At 42.1% G+C, this 18156-nt stretch overlaps 2 protein-coding genes and 1 non-coding gene across 3 annotated transcripts; all 3 read left to right on the plus strand.

Annotated features, from left to right (window-relative positions):
• Positions 1 to 1039: 1039 nt before the first annotated feature.
• Positions 1040 to 2001, plus strand: LOC146700848 (complement C1q-like protein 3). Its single transcript, XM_085471114.1, has 2 exons — positions 1040 to 1393; positions 1497 to 2001. The coding sequence occupies exons 1-2, from the start codon at positions 1240 to 1242 to the stop codon at positions 1772 to 1774; spliced, it is 432 nt and encodes a 143-aa protein (XP_085327240.1). The 5' UTR covers positions 1040 to 1239; the 3' UTR covers positions 1775 to 2001.
• A 4512-nt stretch (positions 2002 to 6513) lies between these two features.
• Positions 6514 to 6586, plus strand: trnav-aac (transfer RNA valine (anticodon AAC)). Its single transcript has one exon. It is a non-coding gene; the product is annotated as a tRNA-Val (tRNA).
• A 158-nt stretch (positions 6587 to 6744) lies between these two features.
• Positions 6745 to 17525, plus strand: LOC146700850 (uncharacterized). Its single transcript, XM_085471107.1, has 2 exons — positions 6745 to 6899; positions 13236 to 17525. Exon 2 carries the CDS (start codon positions 13392 to 13394, stop codon positions 16062 to 16064), a length of 2673 nt encoding a protein of 890 aa, XP_085327233.1. The 5' UTR covers positions 6745 to 6899; positions 13236 to 13391; the 3' UTR covers positions 16065 to 17525.
• Positions 17526 to 18156: the final 631 nt, after the last annotated feature.

Below are 18156 nucleotides of genomic sequence, written 5' to 3' on the forward strand. Positions count from 1 at the left end.
GTGTGGAGTTTGCATGTTCTCCCCGTGTTTGCGTGGGTTCTCTCCGGGTACTCCGGGTTCCTCCCACCGTCCAAAGACATGCAGCTTGTGGGGATAGGTTAATTGGATAATCCAAATTGCCACTAGGTGTGAATGTGCAAGTGAATGTGAGTGTGAATGGTTGTCTGTCCCTGTGTGTTAGCCCTGCGACAGACTGACGACCTGTCCAGGGTGCACCCCGCCTTTCGCCCTATGACAGCTGGGATAGGCTCTAGCGCCCCCCGCGACCCTGAAAAGGATAAGCGGAAGCGAATGGATGGATGGATGGATCAGAAGTAGTGATACAAATTTGGTAGTTGTAGACCACCGTCATGTTTTTAGACCTACCAGTGATGATTTTAAGAGAGGGTTTATTAGGTATCGGTGTAGTTTTTTTTAAGCAGAATCATAATTTTAATGGTGACAACTCTTCCCAATAGCAATTTAAAATTACAATATATGAATTACAATTTAGAGTCAGTACTGCTGATTTACTCCAAGTGATTGAGTAGTCAAATACTGATGAGTGTGAAACCGACAACAGGATGTCAGAATGTTTTGAATGGATGATTTTTGTTTGTCTGCCTGTACGTCCTTCAACCAGTTTCTAATTTTAAGCCTAAAACTCCACGTTCGCACGGCACCACAGTCCAAGCACCACCACAAATTAGTATTTGAAACTACAGCCAGTCCAAACCGTAAAATATTGACTCTCAGATATTGCAATAAATAAAAACTGCAGCCATGTTTGTAGTTCTAATAATGTGGGAGCAGGAGAGCGAGTAGAGGATTTTTGTGATTGTTATCTGTGATTAACAGAGGTGTTGTTTACAGGTGTATCCCCACTCTGTGCAGGTCATCAAAGTGAAAGCACTCTTTAAGCTTCAGAACACACATTAAGTTCATTACTGCATCTAATTTACTGAATGACATTAAACTGAGTTCATGTTTGTCTGAAGCACAAACCAAGATGCAACTAAAACACTGAGTAACACAGTTTGTTGTCTTGGCAGAAGCTACAAAATACCTTCCTGTCTGATCTAAAGGACGAGTTTGGGATCCTCAAAAATAGATTCAATCAAATTTCAGTTTGACAGAGTTTGATTTCTTCTGTGACAGTGAAACGCTTTCAGCTGTCAAGCATTTCTTTCATTGGAGATTAAAGTTTTTGTCATGGTCACTTTTGTGCGAAGAGTCTAACTCTAAAACAGGAAGTTTAAAATGAATTTTCTCTCTCTCTCAGTCACACAGGTGGCTTTCTCAGCCTCTCTGCTGGATCAAGATGAAGGATATACTGGACCCTTTAATGACCACACTACTCTGATCTTCAAACATGTTGTCACAAACATTGGAAATGCCTACAATCCATACACAGGTAATCACACTGAATGTCACTTCTCAGCTATGTTGATGTCAGGCTGATGTTCCAGATGTTCTAACAGCTGATTTTCCATTTAACAAAAACAAATGTCCCACAGGTATTTTCACTGCACCAGTGAGAGGAGCCTACCACTTTGACTGGAAAGTACTAGGACATGACAGCACACACACAGGTGCTTATCTATTCAGGAATGAAGAGAACATTTTTCTTGCATATGAAAGTCAATCATCTGGGTGGCCAAGCGCCTCTAATGGAGCCTCAGTGCTTCTAGAGGTTGGAGATCAGGTGACTGTACGTCTCTGGGCTAGTTCAAGGATATATGACAATAAAAATCATCACACCACCTTCAGTGGTCATCTGATCTTCACCATGTGAGAGGTGTGACAGCTCCAACACTTCCTGTTTGGCCTGTCCTGTGTGGGTGGAGCTTAGCCATTTTTAGAAGTAAAACAGGAAGTAAATCACCTGCTGGAATCAGTTTCTTGCTCTCTCTCTCTTTCTGGTTGGGTTCTAGTTTTGTGTTTATTTGTTTCTACTGACTCAGATAATTTACTTCTTCTTGTTATCTTTGATTCAAATAAATCCAGTTAAATGCTCAGTGATTCTCTTCTCTTTGTCCTTTCTTCGAGTCGGCTCTTCACAAAGTGCTGCTCCTCCATTAGGTCCTGACTATTTTCTATAAGTTGGTAAACTGCATCGTTTTTTATTGGCTCCACTGTCTTGTGTTGGTCAGTCTATTATGTTGGTGACTGCTGGCCCACATGTTTGCTTTTAACTAGAGATGGCACGATACCACTTTTTTATGTCCGATACCGATACCGATATCATAAATTTGGATATCTGCCGATACCGATATGAATCCGATATAGTGTTTTTTAATCAACAAAACTGTTTTTTAAAATATCTTGCTGCATTTTGTATAAGTTCATACTCAAGTTTAAAACAACAACTACACTAAAGCTATTCTGTTATACCTGTATACAAAAAAAATATTTCATAGTTCAGCAATACTGATCAATCTAATAAACTTAAACCTACACCATCCTCCCTATTCTGGTATTTTAAAGAGTACTTAGCGTAAATATTAAGCAACCTAACTAATAGGGTTCCAACTCCCAGCAACAACAAAAATAAATAAATAAAAAATAGGGAACCACCCCTCACGCTCCACCTCATGATGCTTAATCGACGTAATCAACCTTAATTTGATGCAGTGTGAAAAAAAATGCACAGAAATCAATTATTTTTCAAGAAATATTAAATAGATTCAACATCTTTCTTCAACAAAATTGCAGACTGCACAGATGGTACCTTCCCAAAGGAAAAAGTACTATAGCTTACTAGGGTATATATATTAGACTTAATAGTCACTATATACAGTAATTGACTTCTATTCATTTTACATCAAATTAAAACTTTGGGTGTCAGATAATTATTTATTAAAAGCTAGACATTTTAAATGAGAATAAGAAAGAAAAGTATGTCTTTGTGCCCCCTTTTCCCTGTTAATGCCCTATCGGCCCCCCTGGCTAAACTTTGCTAGATCCGCCCCTGCACAGTTACCAGCCGTCAGCTACGTAGAAAAAGATCCTCGAGTAGAAAGTAATATTAAATACATTCTAACAACAGCTGATCAAGCTTAAACATGCTGCTGTTGTTCAGCCGCTGGTTTCCTCTTTCTGGTGCAAAGTGGGCCAAAAGCAAACTAGAGACACGGACTCGCAACAGAAAAGCCGATCAGCTGATCATTAAGCAGTTTCATGATTGAAGTAGCAGCCGGAGAGCGAGAGGCAGTCGCTCGTTAAGCTTGACGCAGGAATGCTTTACAAACATTCAGAGATGGACTTACACACTTGCTTTACTTCTCTCGGGATAACTTTGTCGGAGATGAAATGCCGGGTTGCTAGCGAAGCTCCACATGCTATCCAGACCACCGACAGGTCCCGCATGCCACAGCCGCTCTATCACGTGATGCATACTGCTCCGACGTGCTAACGTTCTGAGGTGAGTTACGGCGTGTTGCAAGTTTTGTGAGGTGCTTTCGTGATATTTAATGGATCGGATTACATTTTTTATTTCTCTCCGATATCCGATCCAGTAATTTAGGTCAGTATCGGACCGATACCGATACGTAATATCGGATCGGTCCATCTCTACTTTTAACTGGAGTCTTTCCTGTTAAGTTGAGCAAAATCCAACAGTTCCTCTTTTTTCTCTCCTTTGATAATCATGCAGGTGTTTTTCTTAAACTCTTAACAGATGTTAAACCTAATCTGACTATCATGATAAAAATGTAAACAGCTGATTTAGTTTGATATAAAATGTGTGTCAGTGCTGTGGAGGAATGTTTCCTTATTTTTCATCCAAATCCAGACACAGATAACTGACTGTAAACTTACTCGGGGTTATTTCTTTCTATTCTTTACTTTCAAAATAAAAGCATCATTGAACTGTTGATTTCTTTATATGTGTTTGATCACTACCCACAGCTCGAGATCATAGGTGAGGGTGGGGATGTAGATCGACCAGTTAATTGAGACCTTTGCTTATTCACTCAGTTCTCTCTTCACCACAACGGATCTGTATAGTGTCTTTATCACCAACCCTTCTGTTGATCTCAGAGATGAGATACTACCCAAGTGAAAGCCTTGCACCGCTTGGCTAGCTAGACATTGAAAGAAAAGCCTTCCTCTATGGAAGACGTGTCAGTGGAAATAGGGAGGTCCTCAAAGTATTCCTTTTTTTTTTTGCCTGTCCCGTTTTGATCTTTAGCCATTGTTGTCTGAAGGCCAAGAAAGATGCCAAGTGGATTTACTTTACCAAGTGGATCATCATGGCCTTGCCATATTGGTCCATTTGATTGACCTTTATTATAATTATGTATTTATTTTATTTTCGTTTTTTAAAGACGGGACAGACATGCCTGGGTGATAGGACAGGGAGAAAGAATGAAAGAAAGAGAGGGAGAGAAAGAAAAATAGAGGGGAGAAGAGACGGTGAGAAAGGGAGGAAGAAAAAAAAGAAAAGCAAACAAAACACCTGGATCATCTGTATGGAGATAAAAAACCAAAAGAGAAAACAAACAACAAAGAGCAACATAATAAAAACAACACCATCACAATAAACTAGCTAACAATAGATAACAGTAGATTTTACCTGTTGAGAATGAAAAAAGAAAACAAGCAGAAGAAAACGAGAGCAACATAATAAACAACATCACGATGATCTATGGGAATATAACTGTAAATACTAAATATTAAACATTATTGTGCAGCACGTAAGATCAACAGCGCACAGTGTGCTTTGAGGTAGGAGCCAAAAAGGGTGTAGTTTGTGTGTGTGAGCACTCTGTTATCATGGTTCCGAATAGGTAGATATCTTCAGCGTCCTCGATCGACAGTCCCGCCAGGCACATGAACCTCCATTTCTGCCACCCGTCCATCGTGTATCCGGCAGGGAAAGTCCCTCCAGGACACTCGGGCTCTCCCGAGCCCAGACTTGTCATTGAGAAAAGGGTGTCAATAGCATCCAGAGACCAGTTGATCAAATCCATAATTCTCTTTAGGTTTTAGAAACAGACTGTGAGAGCGTGTTCCAGGGAAAGTAATACAAAGAACACGAGACTAGACAAGGACACAAGAGGCTAAGCAGGGAAGCTAAGGGAGAGGAGGAGGAGAAAAAGGGCATACGCCTCCTCTGAGAGCCATTTGTTACATTATGCAGCGCTTATCCTTCACTTTGGACCACTCATTTATTTTTATTTTCAGTTGTTACAGACGGGACACACATGGCAACAACTCCACTTCATTGTTAGTCCATTTAAAAAACTCGGTGCTTTTCCTCTACCTTTTGCAGCAGTTTCAAAGAGCCGGAAAGTAAATAAACGGCAGACAGAAATGAGGCAGGTCAAATCGTCTTGTGTTTCACACATGCACAGTACTGGAATGTAAGTGTTTTCGGCCGTTTCAATGTGGACACACAACTCTGTGAAAACAACTGAAAACGATAGTGTGGACGCAAAGCGTTTTCAGACGAACGCGCCGTTTCCAAAGTTATCCGGGCTATAGCCTCAGACTATGCTCTTTGAGCGCAAAATTGATAACATTTCGGAGAGGCTCATGGACCCCCAATGGGTGATTGAGAGACCAGTGACGGACATTTAGATCGACTGTAAATTCGACATGCAGTTGTTCGCACTACAGGAAAACACCATCATTTCATGTGGCTACCATATCAGCGCCAACCGTGGTCTCAAGGCTGGAGCTTAACAACAAATTCTTCCCTGATAACAGACTGTTTAGACTCTTTGCCGCCATCTTACGCACCCCCATCCTGGACTCCAAACGCCTTCGAAGGCTTCCAAGGCCGAGGTCAGACGGCAGGTCTAGGCCCAGTGCTGGATTAGTAGCGCATGGCAAGATGGTTGTGTCTAATCAGCTCACTTCTCACCCCCTTACCCATCCCGTTGCTTGTCATGTGCTTCATGGTGTTGTGATGTCAAGATGTATGTGCTCTCTGTGCAGAGGAGTTTTTTTTGTTTTCTGACCTCCCACAAGGAGCCCAGTATGAGTAGAGGTCTCTTTTTTCCCTCCTCCATTTGCCCATTGTATTGTACATTTCAATGTTCTTCCAAATTACTACCTGTCTCCGACCTGTCTGTGCTATGTATGTATGGTTGGTTGTCCAATTCCACTGCAGGTGCAAACTTGCATGTGACAAATAAAGGTCTGATCGATTGATTGATTGATTGATATTTACGTGTTACCATAGCGACCAGAGACCCTTAAGGGGCAGAGAGGAGTATGTTACTCTCATTGTTGTTGGCGTATTTCAGGAGGACCCTGCTGATAAAGTTACACAATTACACAGTGAATTCGCGTTTATTATTATATTTACAAAATACCACTGTCTTGGTCGTATAATTTTATTTTGTTGTATTTATCCGTGACACCTTAATGGTCGGTGAAAATATTGTCGGACATTAAACCGGTCCATGCCGCAAAAAAGGTTGGGGGCTGCTGACGAGAAGTAAACACTCGTGCAACCGAGCTGACACCGGTAGACCGCATACAAGCTTTTAAAAACTATGCTCAGGTGACTTTAGCTGCCACACGGTTTCCGTAGTGTAGTGGTTATCACGTTCGCCTAACACGCGAAAGGTCCCCGGTTCGAAACCGGGCGGAAACATCATTTATTTATCTTATTTCACTTTATTTTTTTCATTAATTTGTCTTCTTTAAGTAACCAAACCATATGCCATGCAGTCGTGTGGTCTTGGTGCGTTGTGGGTAACAAGTGAAACAAATATTAACTGACTGTGTGAAAACTGAATTGTCCGACATGTGTCCCTGAACGCGACCCGTACTCAGGAAGCACGCATGTGTCGCTGCAGCTGTTGTTTAGCGCCGTGTTGCAGTACGTGCTTAAAAAAAACTATGCAGCCACAGACTTTCTAACTCCCACCAACCACCGATGTGTTCGTTTTCTGCTTCAGCTGTAGGTAAGTGCTTGTATTTCTGCCCTCGGAGCTTCTGTCCACCCGCCGAGACAACCCACAGTTAGCTTTGCAGTCCTAAGCTAACGTTAGCGCGGATGCCGATGTTGGTGTTTCTGCAGCTCCATAAACTCAACAGGAAACTCAGGGAGTTCGCTTTTAACATAAATCTGTGAAGCTAACCTTTCACCCCTGTCCCCACGACATGCGCAAGAATAAGCGAAGAATCTAAGATGTTCAAATACCTGAAATCCGCTGGTTTGGTGCAGAACTGCAGCCTATTGCTGCAAAGAGTAATGCAGCCATTCCAGGTGGAGTAAAAGTTTAATTTGACGCCAGGGAGGATAAATATTGGAGAAAACAATTCAATGAAGAATTCAAGATTAAATCTGTTCGTTCATTTTAAAAATTAGACTAGGAAAATCCCATATTCATACGAAAATTGTCATATTTTAGCAATTTCTTAAAGTCAAAGTCAAAGTCAACTTTATTTGTCGATTCTGCCACATGTACAGGACATACAGAGAATAGAAATTGCGTTACTCCCAATCCCTAGATAAATAGCAAATGAACATTTAAATATATTTAAATATAAAAGTGATTAAAAATGCAAGTAAAATAATTAAAAAGTAAAATTTTAAATAAATACAATTTTACATATAACAAGAAAGCTATACAATATACAATATAATGGGTAAGTGACATTGAGTGCAAACCAGGCAGAGTAGTGCAAATAGTGCAAATGGAGATTTAGTAGTGTACGGTAAGAGAAAGTGTAACAACAAAGTCTTATGAGGTAATGGCAGTCCAATGCTCCACAAAGTGACTGGTAACTGGTGCAGGCCAGTGAGTGAGTCAGAGAGTGTGTGTGTGTGTGTGTGTGTGTGTGTGTGTGTGTGTGTGTGTGTGAGAGTGTGTGTGTGTGAGTGTGAGTGTGTGTGTGTGTGTGTGTGTGTGTGACAGAGTTCAGTAGGACCGTGGAGGAGAGAGGGGAGAGGGGGCAGAATCGGGAGGGAGTTTAGCTTCCTGACAGCCTGATGGATGAAGCTGTCCTTCAGCCTGCTGGTCCTGGCCTGGAGACTCCGCAGTCTCCTCCCCGACGGCAGCAGCTTGAAGAAGCTTTGCATTGGGTGCGTGGGATCAGCCGCTATGCAAAGGGCTTTTTTAGTGAGACGGGTGCTGTAAATGTCCTGGAGGGAGGGGAGAGAGACACCAATGATCCTCTCTGCAGCTCTCACTATGCGTTGGAGGGTTCTATGGCAGGACGCATTGCAGGCTCCAAACCACACAGTGATGGAGCTCGACAGGATGCTCTCGATGGTGCCTCTGTAGAAAGTGTACATGATGGGGGCTGGTGCTCCTGCTCTTCTTAGTTTGCGGAGAAAGAAGAGACGCTGCTGTGATTTCTTGGCCAGTGCTGTGGTGTTGTACGTCCAGGAGAGATCCTCTGTGATGTGCACACCCAAGAACTTGGTGCTGCTCACTCTCTCCACAGATGCTCCGTCAATGGTCAGAGGAGCATGTTGGGTGTGCATTCTCCTGAAGTCCACAACAATCTCCTTCGTCTTCTCCACATTCAGAGAGAGATTGTTGTCAGCACACCACGTGGCCAGGCGTCTCACCTCACTTCTGTAGTCGGTCTCATCCCTGTTGCTAATGAGACCCACCACCGTTGTGTCGTCCGCAAACTTGATGAAGAGGTTGGAGCTGTATGATGGAGTGCAGTCATGGGTCAGCAGAGTGAAGAGGAGGGGGCTCAGCACACATCCCTGCGGGGCCCCCGTGTTTAAAATGATGGTGCTGGATGTATTACTGCCGACCCGTACTGCTTGAGGTCTTCCGGTGAGGAAATCCAACAGCCAGTTGCACAGTGAGGTGTTGAGCCCCAGCTGGACCAGTTTTTGAGTGAGCTGTTGGGGGATTATAGTGTTGAATGCTGAACTGAAATCTATGAACAGCATTCGAACATATGAGTCTTTTTTTGTCCAGGTGTGTGAGTGCCGAGTGGAGCGCAGGGGAGATGGCATCATCGGTTGAGCGGTTGGGCCGATACGCAAACTGGAAGGGGTCCAGGGAGGGGGGCAGGACAGTCTTGATGTGCTGCATGACTAGTCGTTCGAAGCACTTCATCAGGATGGGAGTAAGTGCAACAGGACGGTAGTCATTAAAGCAGGAGGGAGATGACTTTTTTGGAACCGGAATGATTGTGGTGGCTTTAAAACATGTGGGGACGACAGCCTGGATGAGTGATATGTTGAAGATGTCTGTGAAGACATCAGTGAGTTCCACTGCACAGTCTCTCAGTACACGACCAGGAATGTTGTCAGGACCCGGAGCTTTACGTGCATTGATCCTGCTGAGGGATCTCCTCATGCTGTCCGGGGACAGAGTCATCACCTGGTCACCAGGAGGGGGTGGGGTCTTCTGTGCAGTGGTGCTGTTTTGGACTTCAAAGCGAGCAAAGAAAGTGTTCAGCTCGTTCAGCAGGGGGATAGTGCTATCACAGGTCTGTGGTGGGGGCTTGTAATCTGTGATGGTCTGAATGCCCCGCCACAGGCTCCGTGAGTCTCTGCTGTCTTTGAAGTGATGAGATATTTTCCTGGAGTACTGTCTCTTAGCCTCTCTGATGCCACGGGAAAGGTTGGCCCTAGCTGTCCTCAGGCTTGCCTCGTCTCCAACTCTGAAGGCAACATTCCGAGCTTTCAGCAGCCTGTAGACCTCTCCTGTCATCCATGGTTTTTGATTGGCCCGGACAGTTATGGTTTTCGTGACTGTTACATCCTCAATACACTTGTTGATGTAGGCAGTAACAGTCTCTGCGTACTCCTGGAGGTCAGTGGTGTTGTTATAGGTGGCAGCCTGCTTAAACATGTTCCAGTCCGTAGTATTAAAGCAGTCCTGTAGAGCCTCTGAAGACCCCTCTGGCCACACTTGTATCCGCTTACGAACCGGTTTGGTCACTTTAACGAGCAGTCTGTAAGCAGGCATTAGCATGACAGTGATATGGTCTGAGGCGCCGAGGTGGGGGAGGGGAAAAGCTTTGTAAGCTCCTCTCTGGGTGGTGTAAACAAAGTCCAGTGTGTTATTTCCCCTTGTTGGAAAGTCAATGTGTTGTTGTATTTTTGGAAACACGCACTTTAAGTCTGCATGATTGAAATCCCCAGCCAGGATGAGAAAAGCATCAGGATGGGCTGTCTGCTGCTCACTGATGTGCTGGTACAGTTCATTCAGTGCCTCATTCCTGTTGTTGACATTGGAGGAGGGAGGGAGGGATGTACACAGCGCACAGTAGTATGGCTGTATATTCCCTCGGTAGATAGAATGGCCGGCACTTAATAACCATTAACTCCAGCACTGGTGAGCAGTGTTTGCAGACCGCAACAGCATCGCGACACCAGGCATCATTGATGTAAACACAAAGTCCTCCCCCGCGGGTCTTACCTCCCGCGACGATGACTCTGTCAGCACGGTAGCATGTTAGCTGGTCGAGCTGAATGGCGCGGTCCGGGACACTGTCGCTGAGCCATGTTTCCGTGAACACAAAAGCACAGCAGTCCTTTACATTCCTTTGAGATGAACGTAGCAGTCGGATGTCGTCCATATGATGCATATGCAAGAAAATCTGCAAACAATTGAACCATGATGCACTTTGACCCTTTTTTCTTAATGAGCATTAATGCCATTGTAACAATCATTTCAATGTTTTTTTAAGAGGTAAAAGTAAGTATACTTAAGACTACTGTTAATGCATGTTACTGTTGTTATTAGATGTCAATAAAAACTGAGGGGTTTTGCTTGTATGAAATCTTTATTTGCTTCTTAAAAATATGAGCCACACTTACAGTCGTGACAGAACAACAAAAGGATAACAAACTTGTCTTATTTGCACATTTTCTTAAATGTGCAAACAGCGCCTTCACAGCACGCTTATGGCCACAATTATGTTACACCCATAGTGATGATAACTACTTCAGAGAATGAATAGGAGAAGCTAAGAAAGATGAGCCATGAGTCCATGTGCTGGACTTTGAACGCTTAAAATATTAGTGGGCGGATCGATCCAAATATCGATGATATTGAAACCTATCATTGTATTGATATTGATCGATATGAGCTTAATGCGACTGATACTTTAGTTTCTGCGGTTTCATCAAAGAGGCAACCTGACTGTCTAAGTACCGCTGCAGCACAGAGCAGTCATCTAACTGAAGCACGTTGTTTAAAGAAAAACATTTAGTGCAAATGAAAATTCACCAAATATAATATGGCTCAGGTTTGATTGAATACAATTACCCTTTTGTGTTACCTGTGAAAGTAGATGTGCTGCAGACTTAAACATTTTATAATTTATGTCCTGGGTTTTAACTAATTCATAATCCAAAGGAAAAATCCCCCAAAAACACTTAATGGTCATGAAAATTTATTCAGATCTGGCAATTTGATGATTAATCACCCTTAATTATTAAAACAAGTATTAGTATAATTGATACTGACCCTGTAGTTTCTTGCTATCGGCTCATTACCAAATCTTGCAGTACTGCATGCCAGTAGTTTAAAATAAATTAGTTTCTCAGTGTACTGTGGATTTGAAGTGAACACAACTCATGTGTGTTTTACTGTTTAAAAGATAAAACTGAGTTCCTGAACACATCTTTTACATCAATTCTTTTTTTCCATTAAAATACTTTAAAATACAAAACAGTAAGCTAAAGTAATATTTTTACTTACAGTAAAATATTCACCAGCTGAAGTAAAATGTTATTGCAGGTTGAGCTTTAATCATTTCTGCACTGTGCATTATCTCGCACAACCTTTTTCTTGAAGCTGCATTAGTGACACATTCACACAGTATTTTGGTGTCTGGTATCTGCTGATACTGCAGTGCTCTCTGTCAATATGTAAAATCCTCATGACCTTAAATCTATTGACTTGCGTTGTCAGACAGTCTTTCTTTTTACTGATTTGTGCTGATGTGTACAAAATGAATATTTTCCACTTTCAAAAGCGGGAAGAAAAGAGTGCGGCAATCTGTGCTACGCAGGCCTTAAACAGTGTGTGCACAGTACAATTAGCTCAATGTACTGTGCACACATTGCCTGTATAATAGACAATGCACACAAAGTCTCAACTGATATAAAACAAATACACGTAATACATAAAACATAGTAATATGAAAATATAAAAAATACTCCTTATCAGCAGTGAAGGTTATGCACATATGGGATATTTGAACAAAAGAGTGATAAAAGAATAGAGAATAGATAAAAGTATAGCTTTTCTTATGTCTTTTTTATACTATATATACTATACAGTAGAATACAATAGAATAAAATAATCCAATAAGATTTGTTTCAATCCTAACAATAGGATAAAAATAGAATACAAATGATATATACAACTGAGTAAACATGCAAGTTTTTAGAAAAAGAGTATTGCACTTAGTGTTATTGCACGTGTGTGGGTTTGTGTGTTTGATCAGCTGTAAAAGTCTTTGTTGTGGAGTCTGACAGCAGTGGGGACACCGTGGGTGCCGCAGCCACCGAAGGAGCTGCTCAGTGCTGTCACAGTCTGCTGCATGGGGTGGGAGATGTTGTCCATCAGGGATGACAGCTTAGCCACCGTTCTCCTGTCACTCACCACCTACACTGGGTCCAGAGGGCATCCTAGAACAGAGCTGGCCCTTCGGATCACCCTGTTCAGTCTCTTCCTGTCCCCAGAAGAGTTGCTGCTGCCCCAGCAGACCACACCATAAAAAATAGCTGAGGCCACCACAGAGTCATAGAAGGTCTTCAGGAGTGGGACCTTCACTCCAAAAGACCAGAGTCTCCACAGCAGGTACAGCCTGCTCTGCCCTTTCCTGTAGAGGGCGTCTGAATTATGAGTCCAGTCCAGTCTGTTGTTCAGATGAACACCAAGGTACCTGTAGCTGTCCACAGCCTCAATGTCCATACCTTGGATGTTCAGTGGTTGCAGTGGAGGATGTTTGTGCCTGCGGAAGTCTAAATGGTAGAACATGATTGCAGAGTCTAATTGCTAATATGTTAGTTATAAAAATTACGAGAAAAAAAAGATGAGAAAGAAAGAAACTCAGAATGAGCAGAGCTGCTGTAGCAGGCTGCCACACACGGGGGCGCCGGAAGCAGCTAAATGAAGCTCCAAAAACGTATTTTTAGATTTTAAGTCTGTGTTACTCTATTTTTATTAAGCACAGTTTAACTCTGTTTTACAAGTGCTCAATATTTTTTAATGCATACATCACATGGATTTTGATGAAATCAGATCCTGTTGCTTTAAGATTTTTCTAAGCCTAAATAATTGAAACTGTTTTGTCTTTACTTACAGACTGAGAAGATGTGGCAGTGAAGATGATGCCTTCAGATAATATCTTGTTTTCTCTACAAGAAAGCTGTCTAGGAATCTAGCCAGGTGCCTGAGCAAGGACCAGGATTTTTGACATAATCTAGCAGTTTCTAATGACTTTGGGCTTTAAATGTCAATATGGATGGCATTGAGGAGAGCTACATCTGGGAGCGCCGCATTGCCCATGGCATTAGGTATCAAAAAGGAGCAGTCCCCTTCCCAGAATTGGTTGATATTGGTCTGGAGTTCAATGCGGCACTTGAAAGGAAGGAGAAGTTGGATCAGAGCCTGCTGACGAATAGTGTTATGCTGGAAATTTGTCAGTTTGCCAAAACAGTGAACAGGTCTGAGAAGTATTTCCTGTTCGAAATGCTGGAGTTCAACTTCGACCTTGGCTTTGACATAAACAATGACAGTCTGTGCTACATCTATGCAGTTCGTGTCCACAACAAAATTAAACACCTGAAGGAGCAAATAAAGATGAAGCCAAATAGATGGAAAGAAACATTTCAGTTGCCAAATCCAAGTGTTTTAGCCGGGTCCAAAGAAGACGTGTCAGGACGATACTGTCCTAAATGGAACAAAATTGCTGATAGTTCAGTGCTCACTGTCTCCAGCAAGAACTGTCAGTCTTCAGACAACCACGAAGCTGAAACTACCAGAGATGCTAGCAATAAATACACTGTAAAAAAACAAGGAGGAATCCGTTTAAGAAAAACACTGGGCGCTAACCCTTTCTGTGCACAACTTGGTGTGACCCTAGCTATTCGACCAAGTCACGCCCCCAAACAGAAACTGGACCCAAGTCTGCTCACCAACGGTGTGATGATAGAGATGCTTGATTTTTCCCGAGTGCTGTGTGGAAAACACACTTACCTAGTTTATGAACTGGTCAAGCACAACTTTGGTTATGCTTTTGATAAACCTCAGTTCCGAATGTGTCTAAACAGGGTGATAGAGAGAAAATACACCTGTCTGACAGCTGAGGACAAAGACACTTTCAGAAAGGAACTTTTTAAGATCCCGGCTGAGAAGAATAAATTGGAATATAAAGGTAAAAAACGAAAAACACCTGATGCAGATAACCAAGAACTGGAAGCACAAATGCTGGCCACCAATAAAAGACAAACACGGAAGCAGCAGGCTAGCAAAATGGAGGAGATGAGGGAGGATGATTTGTCATACATGTGTCCTGTTGAGTTTGAGACTGAATTGCAGTCAGAAACAGAAGCTGAGCCAGAAAATGTGGAACCTGAAAGTTGTTTGTCAGGAAAAGAGGTAGAAATGAATGTGCTGCAGGATGTAAAGCCAGAAGAGGAAGAAGTCTTCATCTCACCGATGCAGCCTCTGAGCTATGGCCACAAATCTTCTTTGTCACCCACACAGACAAAGGATGCAAGTCAAGAATCGTACTGGTGTCTGTTCTCTGAGGGAAGATGTGCAGAAACCCCAAAGCAGAGGCTGTGGCTGAGGCGCGCCGCTCGCACACAACAGATCCTGATGTCAAGCCGAGTCAATGATATGTTCGCCCACTGCAGAGAGATCGGATTAGACTTCAACTTTTGCTCACCAAAACGGAGCTTAGATCTACAACTGTTGACCAACTGGGTAATGTGGGAGGTTTTCAAGTTAGGAACTGCTTTGTCGAGGAGTGTACGCAGTTTTTTATTTGAAATTCTCTTAAACAACTTTACTCTTACGCTCCAAGATGAGCAACATGAGCGCAATTTCTTAGTTTACATGATGGCAAAACATAAAAATCTTGTGAACCACCCGAAGAGTCAGAATATGGATTTTCTCTGCAAGCCTTTCAAACTCCCTGAGATATACCACATGGTTGATGTGACCAGCAGTTTTCAGACTCAACAGGAACTCCAGAGTCAAGGGCAGAAAGGGTTAGATTCATCAGATTCAGCAAAGAGGGAAGAAGCTGAAAAAGAAGAACACCCTTTTTGTAAAAAGTTGGGTCTAAATCTTTGGTCAACCGTAGAACGCCCGTCAGACCAGAAGCTTGATTTGACCATCCTGACAACAGGCGCTGTGCTTGAGATCTTCAGCTTTGTAAAGGAGCTGTGTGGTGAGGCCCGCAATACTGTTAATGACATCCTTGAGCACAATTTTGATCTTCATCTGCAAAGTGGTGAGACTGAGGCTGCGCAGAAGATCCAGAGATGGTACACAACACAGAAAAGCTTGATGAAAAAGCAAAACATGTCACCGAAAATCAACAGGTGGTTAAATATGATTGTCCCGCTGAATGGCAACTTGCAAGAGATTCCACACTCACCAACCGAAGATGGGGACCCAGATCTAGAAGGGGAATTGGATGGCTTTGGTGGATTTGTCAAACGCTTTGACTACCAGAACTGCAAGGAGATCGGACTGGACCTCGACCTCAGCTCCAAATCAGAAACCAAAACGAAACTTGATTTGAAGGTTCTGACAAGAGGAGTTTTGTTTGAGTTGCACCAATATGTGCAACAAAATTACAACCGATACGTTCCTGCTCTGTATGAGATTCTGGAGTACAACTTCGATCTGAGCTCTCAGAGCCACCGGAAGGTCGAGTTCGCCTGGTCCATCGCCTCACAGGTCCTAGCCATGACTGGCAAAAAATGCAGAAAAGGGGATTACCTGACCAAAGTTTTTGAGCTCCCTTTCGAGGCCCCCAAGTTCCCTGAGTCTTCCCAGGTGGTCTTTAAAGAGGAGCCGAAGGATGACTTTGGCGAGCCGGACCTTAATAATGACAATGATGACCTTGTGTTTGTCCGAAAACTGAAGCCTGTTGATATGGAAGTCGAGATAGAATAAAGTTCTAGCTGCTGTTTGTATTTCAAATGTCAGTTTTCAGGATAGAGTTGCGACTGAACTGCTTTATATCTACCAGGTTAAATCAGTTAAATTCACCTTTACCCATTCATATAGAAATGGGGATCCTCTTTCTGTTTCTGTTCAGCATGTGCCTAAAATCCAACTTGACCTTAACCCTGGTGGGCATAAAGAGGATGAGACTGCTTGATCGAGTTTTGTTTTGGTCTATAAAGTGGCAAAAAACAGCTCTCGCAATCACATTTTTCTTTTTTTAACTGTTGACATCTTGGGATTACTTGTAGCAAATATCTTTTAACTTGAAGAAGAAATACTTGCATTTAAAAAACTGAAACTTGATCATGTTTGAATTCAGTCAGGAAGGCCAAATACATTTTTAGGATGTGCTGCAGGTGTTTACAGGGGCAGGAAAAATAGATTCTCTAACTTGATTTCTTGAAATCAGAGTTTAATGTTAGTGCCCAGCAGATCCAGCTGTGTCTCAGGATGTGGGGTCTTTGCAGTCTTAGACGATAAAGGTTCTAAAATGTGAACGACGTGTTACTGCTGGGCCTCCTCGACTGGTTCAGTGCTGCTTTAGAGTAGAGTAGAGTTCTTTTGCTTACCATTAGGTGCGTTACGACTGGAGTGTAACAGAAAAAAGCGGTGCCACTTTTTTTTTCTCCAAACGAGGAAGTAGACTATCCATGTTAATGTAAACCGGTCGAAATTCAACCATCAGTGACGTGAGTTAAAGAGGACAGAATGAATGGTCACGGCTGGCATTGGTATTTAATTGTTTTGACTGATTCGTGATGTCACCTCCGTCATTTAATAAAATGTGAAAGAAAACATTCCACCTTAAAATTTGGTCAGTGTTCATTATTATTTGTCTCTTGACTTTATTTCAATAGTAAAGATCAAAAGTCGGTGAAATATCCTGTTATTGTAAAAGTTTACATAAAGCCGCGCTCACTGCTGTGGTTTAATGTTCACGTCGCTCATTTTCTTGATTTACATGAAAAAAAGAAAATGAGTTTTGAGCTTTCGAGTCATGACCAGATGTTTTGGCAGGGGGTACAGATGTTCCAGTTCATATTTTGTTTATTTTATATGTGAAGGAAAATCAGAAGTCATCATTTCTAACTTTTATTGGCAAACCAAATTTATTCAAAGATTCAGTGTTTTCTAGCTTTTGAAATTGTCTGTGTGCAAAATATCGGTTTGTTAGTCTGGTCAGCCCTTAAAAAGTTGGTGGATACTTTTTTAAACTTAGTTTTTACATTAAACGTGACATGCATGGCCCAGGTAAATAAAAGTGATCACAACATGCACATTAATGGGACATCGAGTGCTCTTGAAGTTCTGCAGGATTGTAGGTTGCAGCTCCTGCCCAGGATGTTAAATCTTTTATTCCTTACTAAATATTGTAAATGTGTTAAAAACACCTGTTAAAAATGTTGAAACCTGCACAAACATGTGTGGACTTGTAATAAATCACAAATGTGCTTCAACTAAACTAATGCAGCTTGCAGTGTGCTGTCACAATAATTACAGGCTTCCAGTGGATTATATAACCAACCCTGCAGATTTGAACTGATGGAGTCAATTTGCATTTTAAGTGATTCAATTCAAAGTGTAAAAATAACCCAATGAGACTAATTGACTTGTAAACTTTCATTAGTATATCCTCACATGATGGGTACATTAATTTTTAAGTTGATCATTACACCATATTTAGTCAGGCTTTTTCAGGGCTTCCCATCATGCACTCTGTCATGGCCCATTTATGCTTTTGGTCTCAAATTAAACAGGTGTCACTCATCAGTTCCTCTGAAAGCCTTCAGGACATTTAATAAACAAAAGAGAGGAGATGAAGCTGCAGTGTTTCTGTTCAGTGTCCACTAGATGGAGCCAAAGGCCAGGTTTATAAATTTGCAACAGGACAACTGATATAAAACGATGCACTTAGATTAACTGCCTCAGAAAATGAAGTTTTACATTTTGATTATATTGGAGAGGTTTTTTTTCTCACTGGAATTTCAGCCGAGTGCACGTCAAACAGAAACCGTCTGCAGCTTTTATTTTTCGGTAA

Source organism: Copadichromis virginalis, linkage group LG10 (genome assembly GCF_057382275.1).
Source record: "Copadichromis virginalis isolate Kocher_CV1m ecotype Utaka linkage group LG10, C_Virginalis_male_GT1.1, whole genome shotgun sequence".
Classification (NCBI taxonomy): domain Eukaryota; kingdom Metazoa; phylum Chordata; class Actinopteri; order Cichliformes; family Cichlidae; genus Copadichromis; species Copadichromis virginalis.

Excerpts from the sequence above, each read along its gene's own strand:
- LOC146700848 (XM_085471114.1), top strand. The coding sequence starts at position 1,240 with ATGAATTTTCTCTCTCTCTCAGTCACACAGGTGGCTTTCTCAGCCTCT. Across the intron at positions 1,394-1,496 it reads TGCCTACAATCCATACACAG|GTATTTTCACTGCACCAGTG; the intron begins GTAATCACACTG and ends AATGTCCCACAG.
- LOC146700850 (XM_085471107.1), top strand. The coding sequence starts at position 13,392 with ATGGATGGCATTGAGGAGAGCTACATCTGGGAGCGCCGCATTGCCCAT.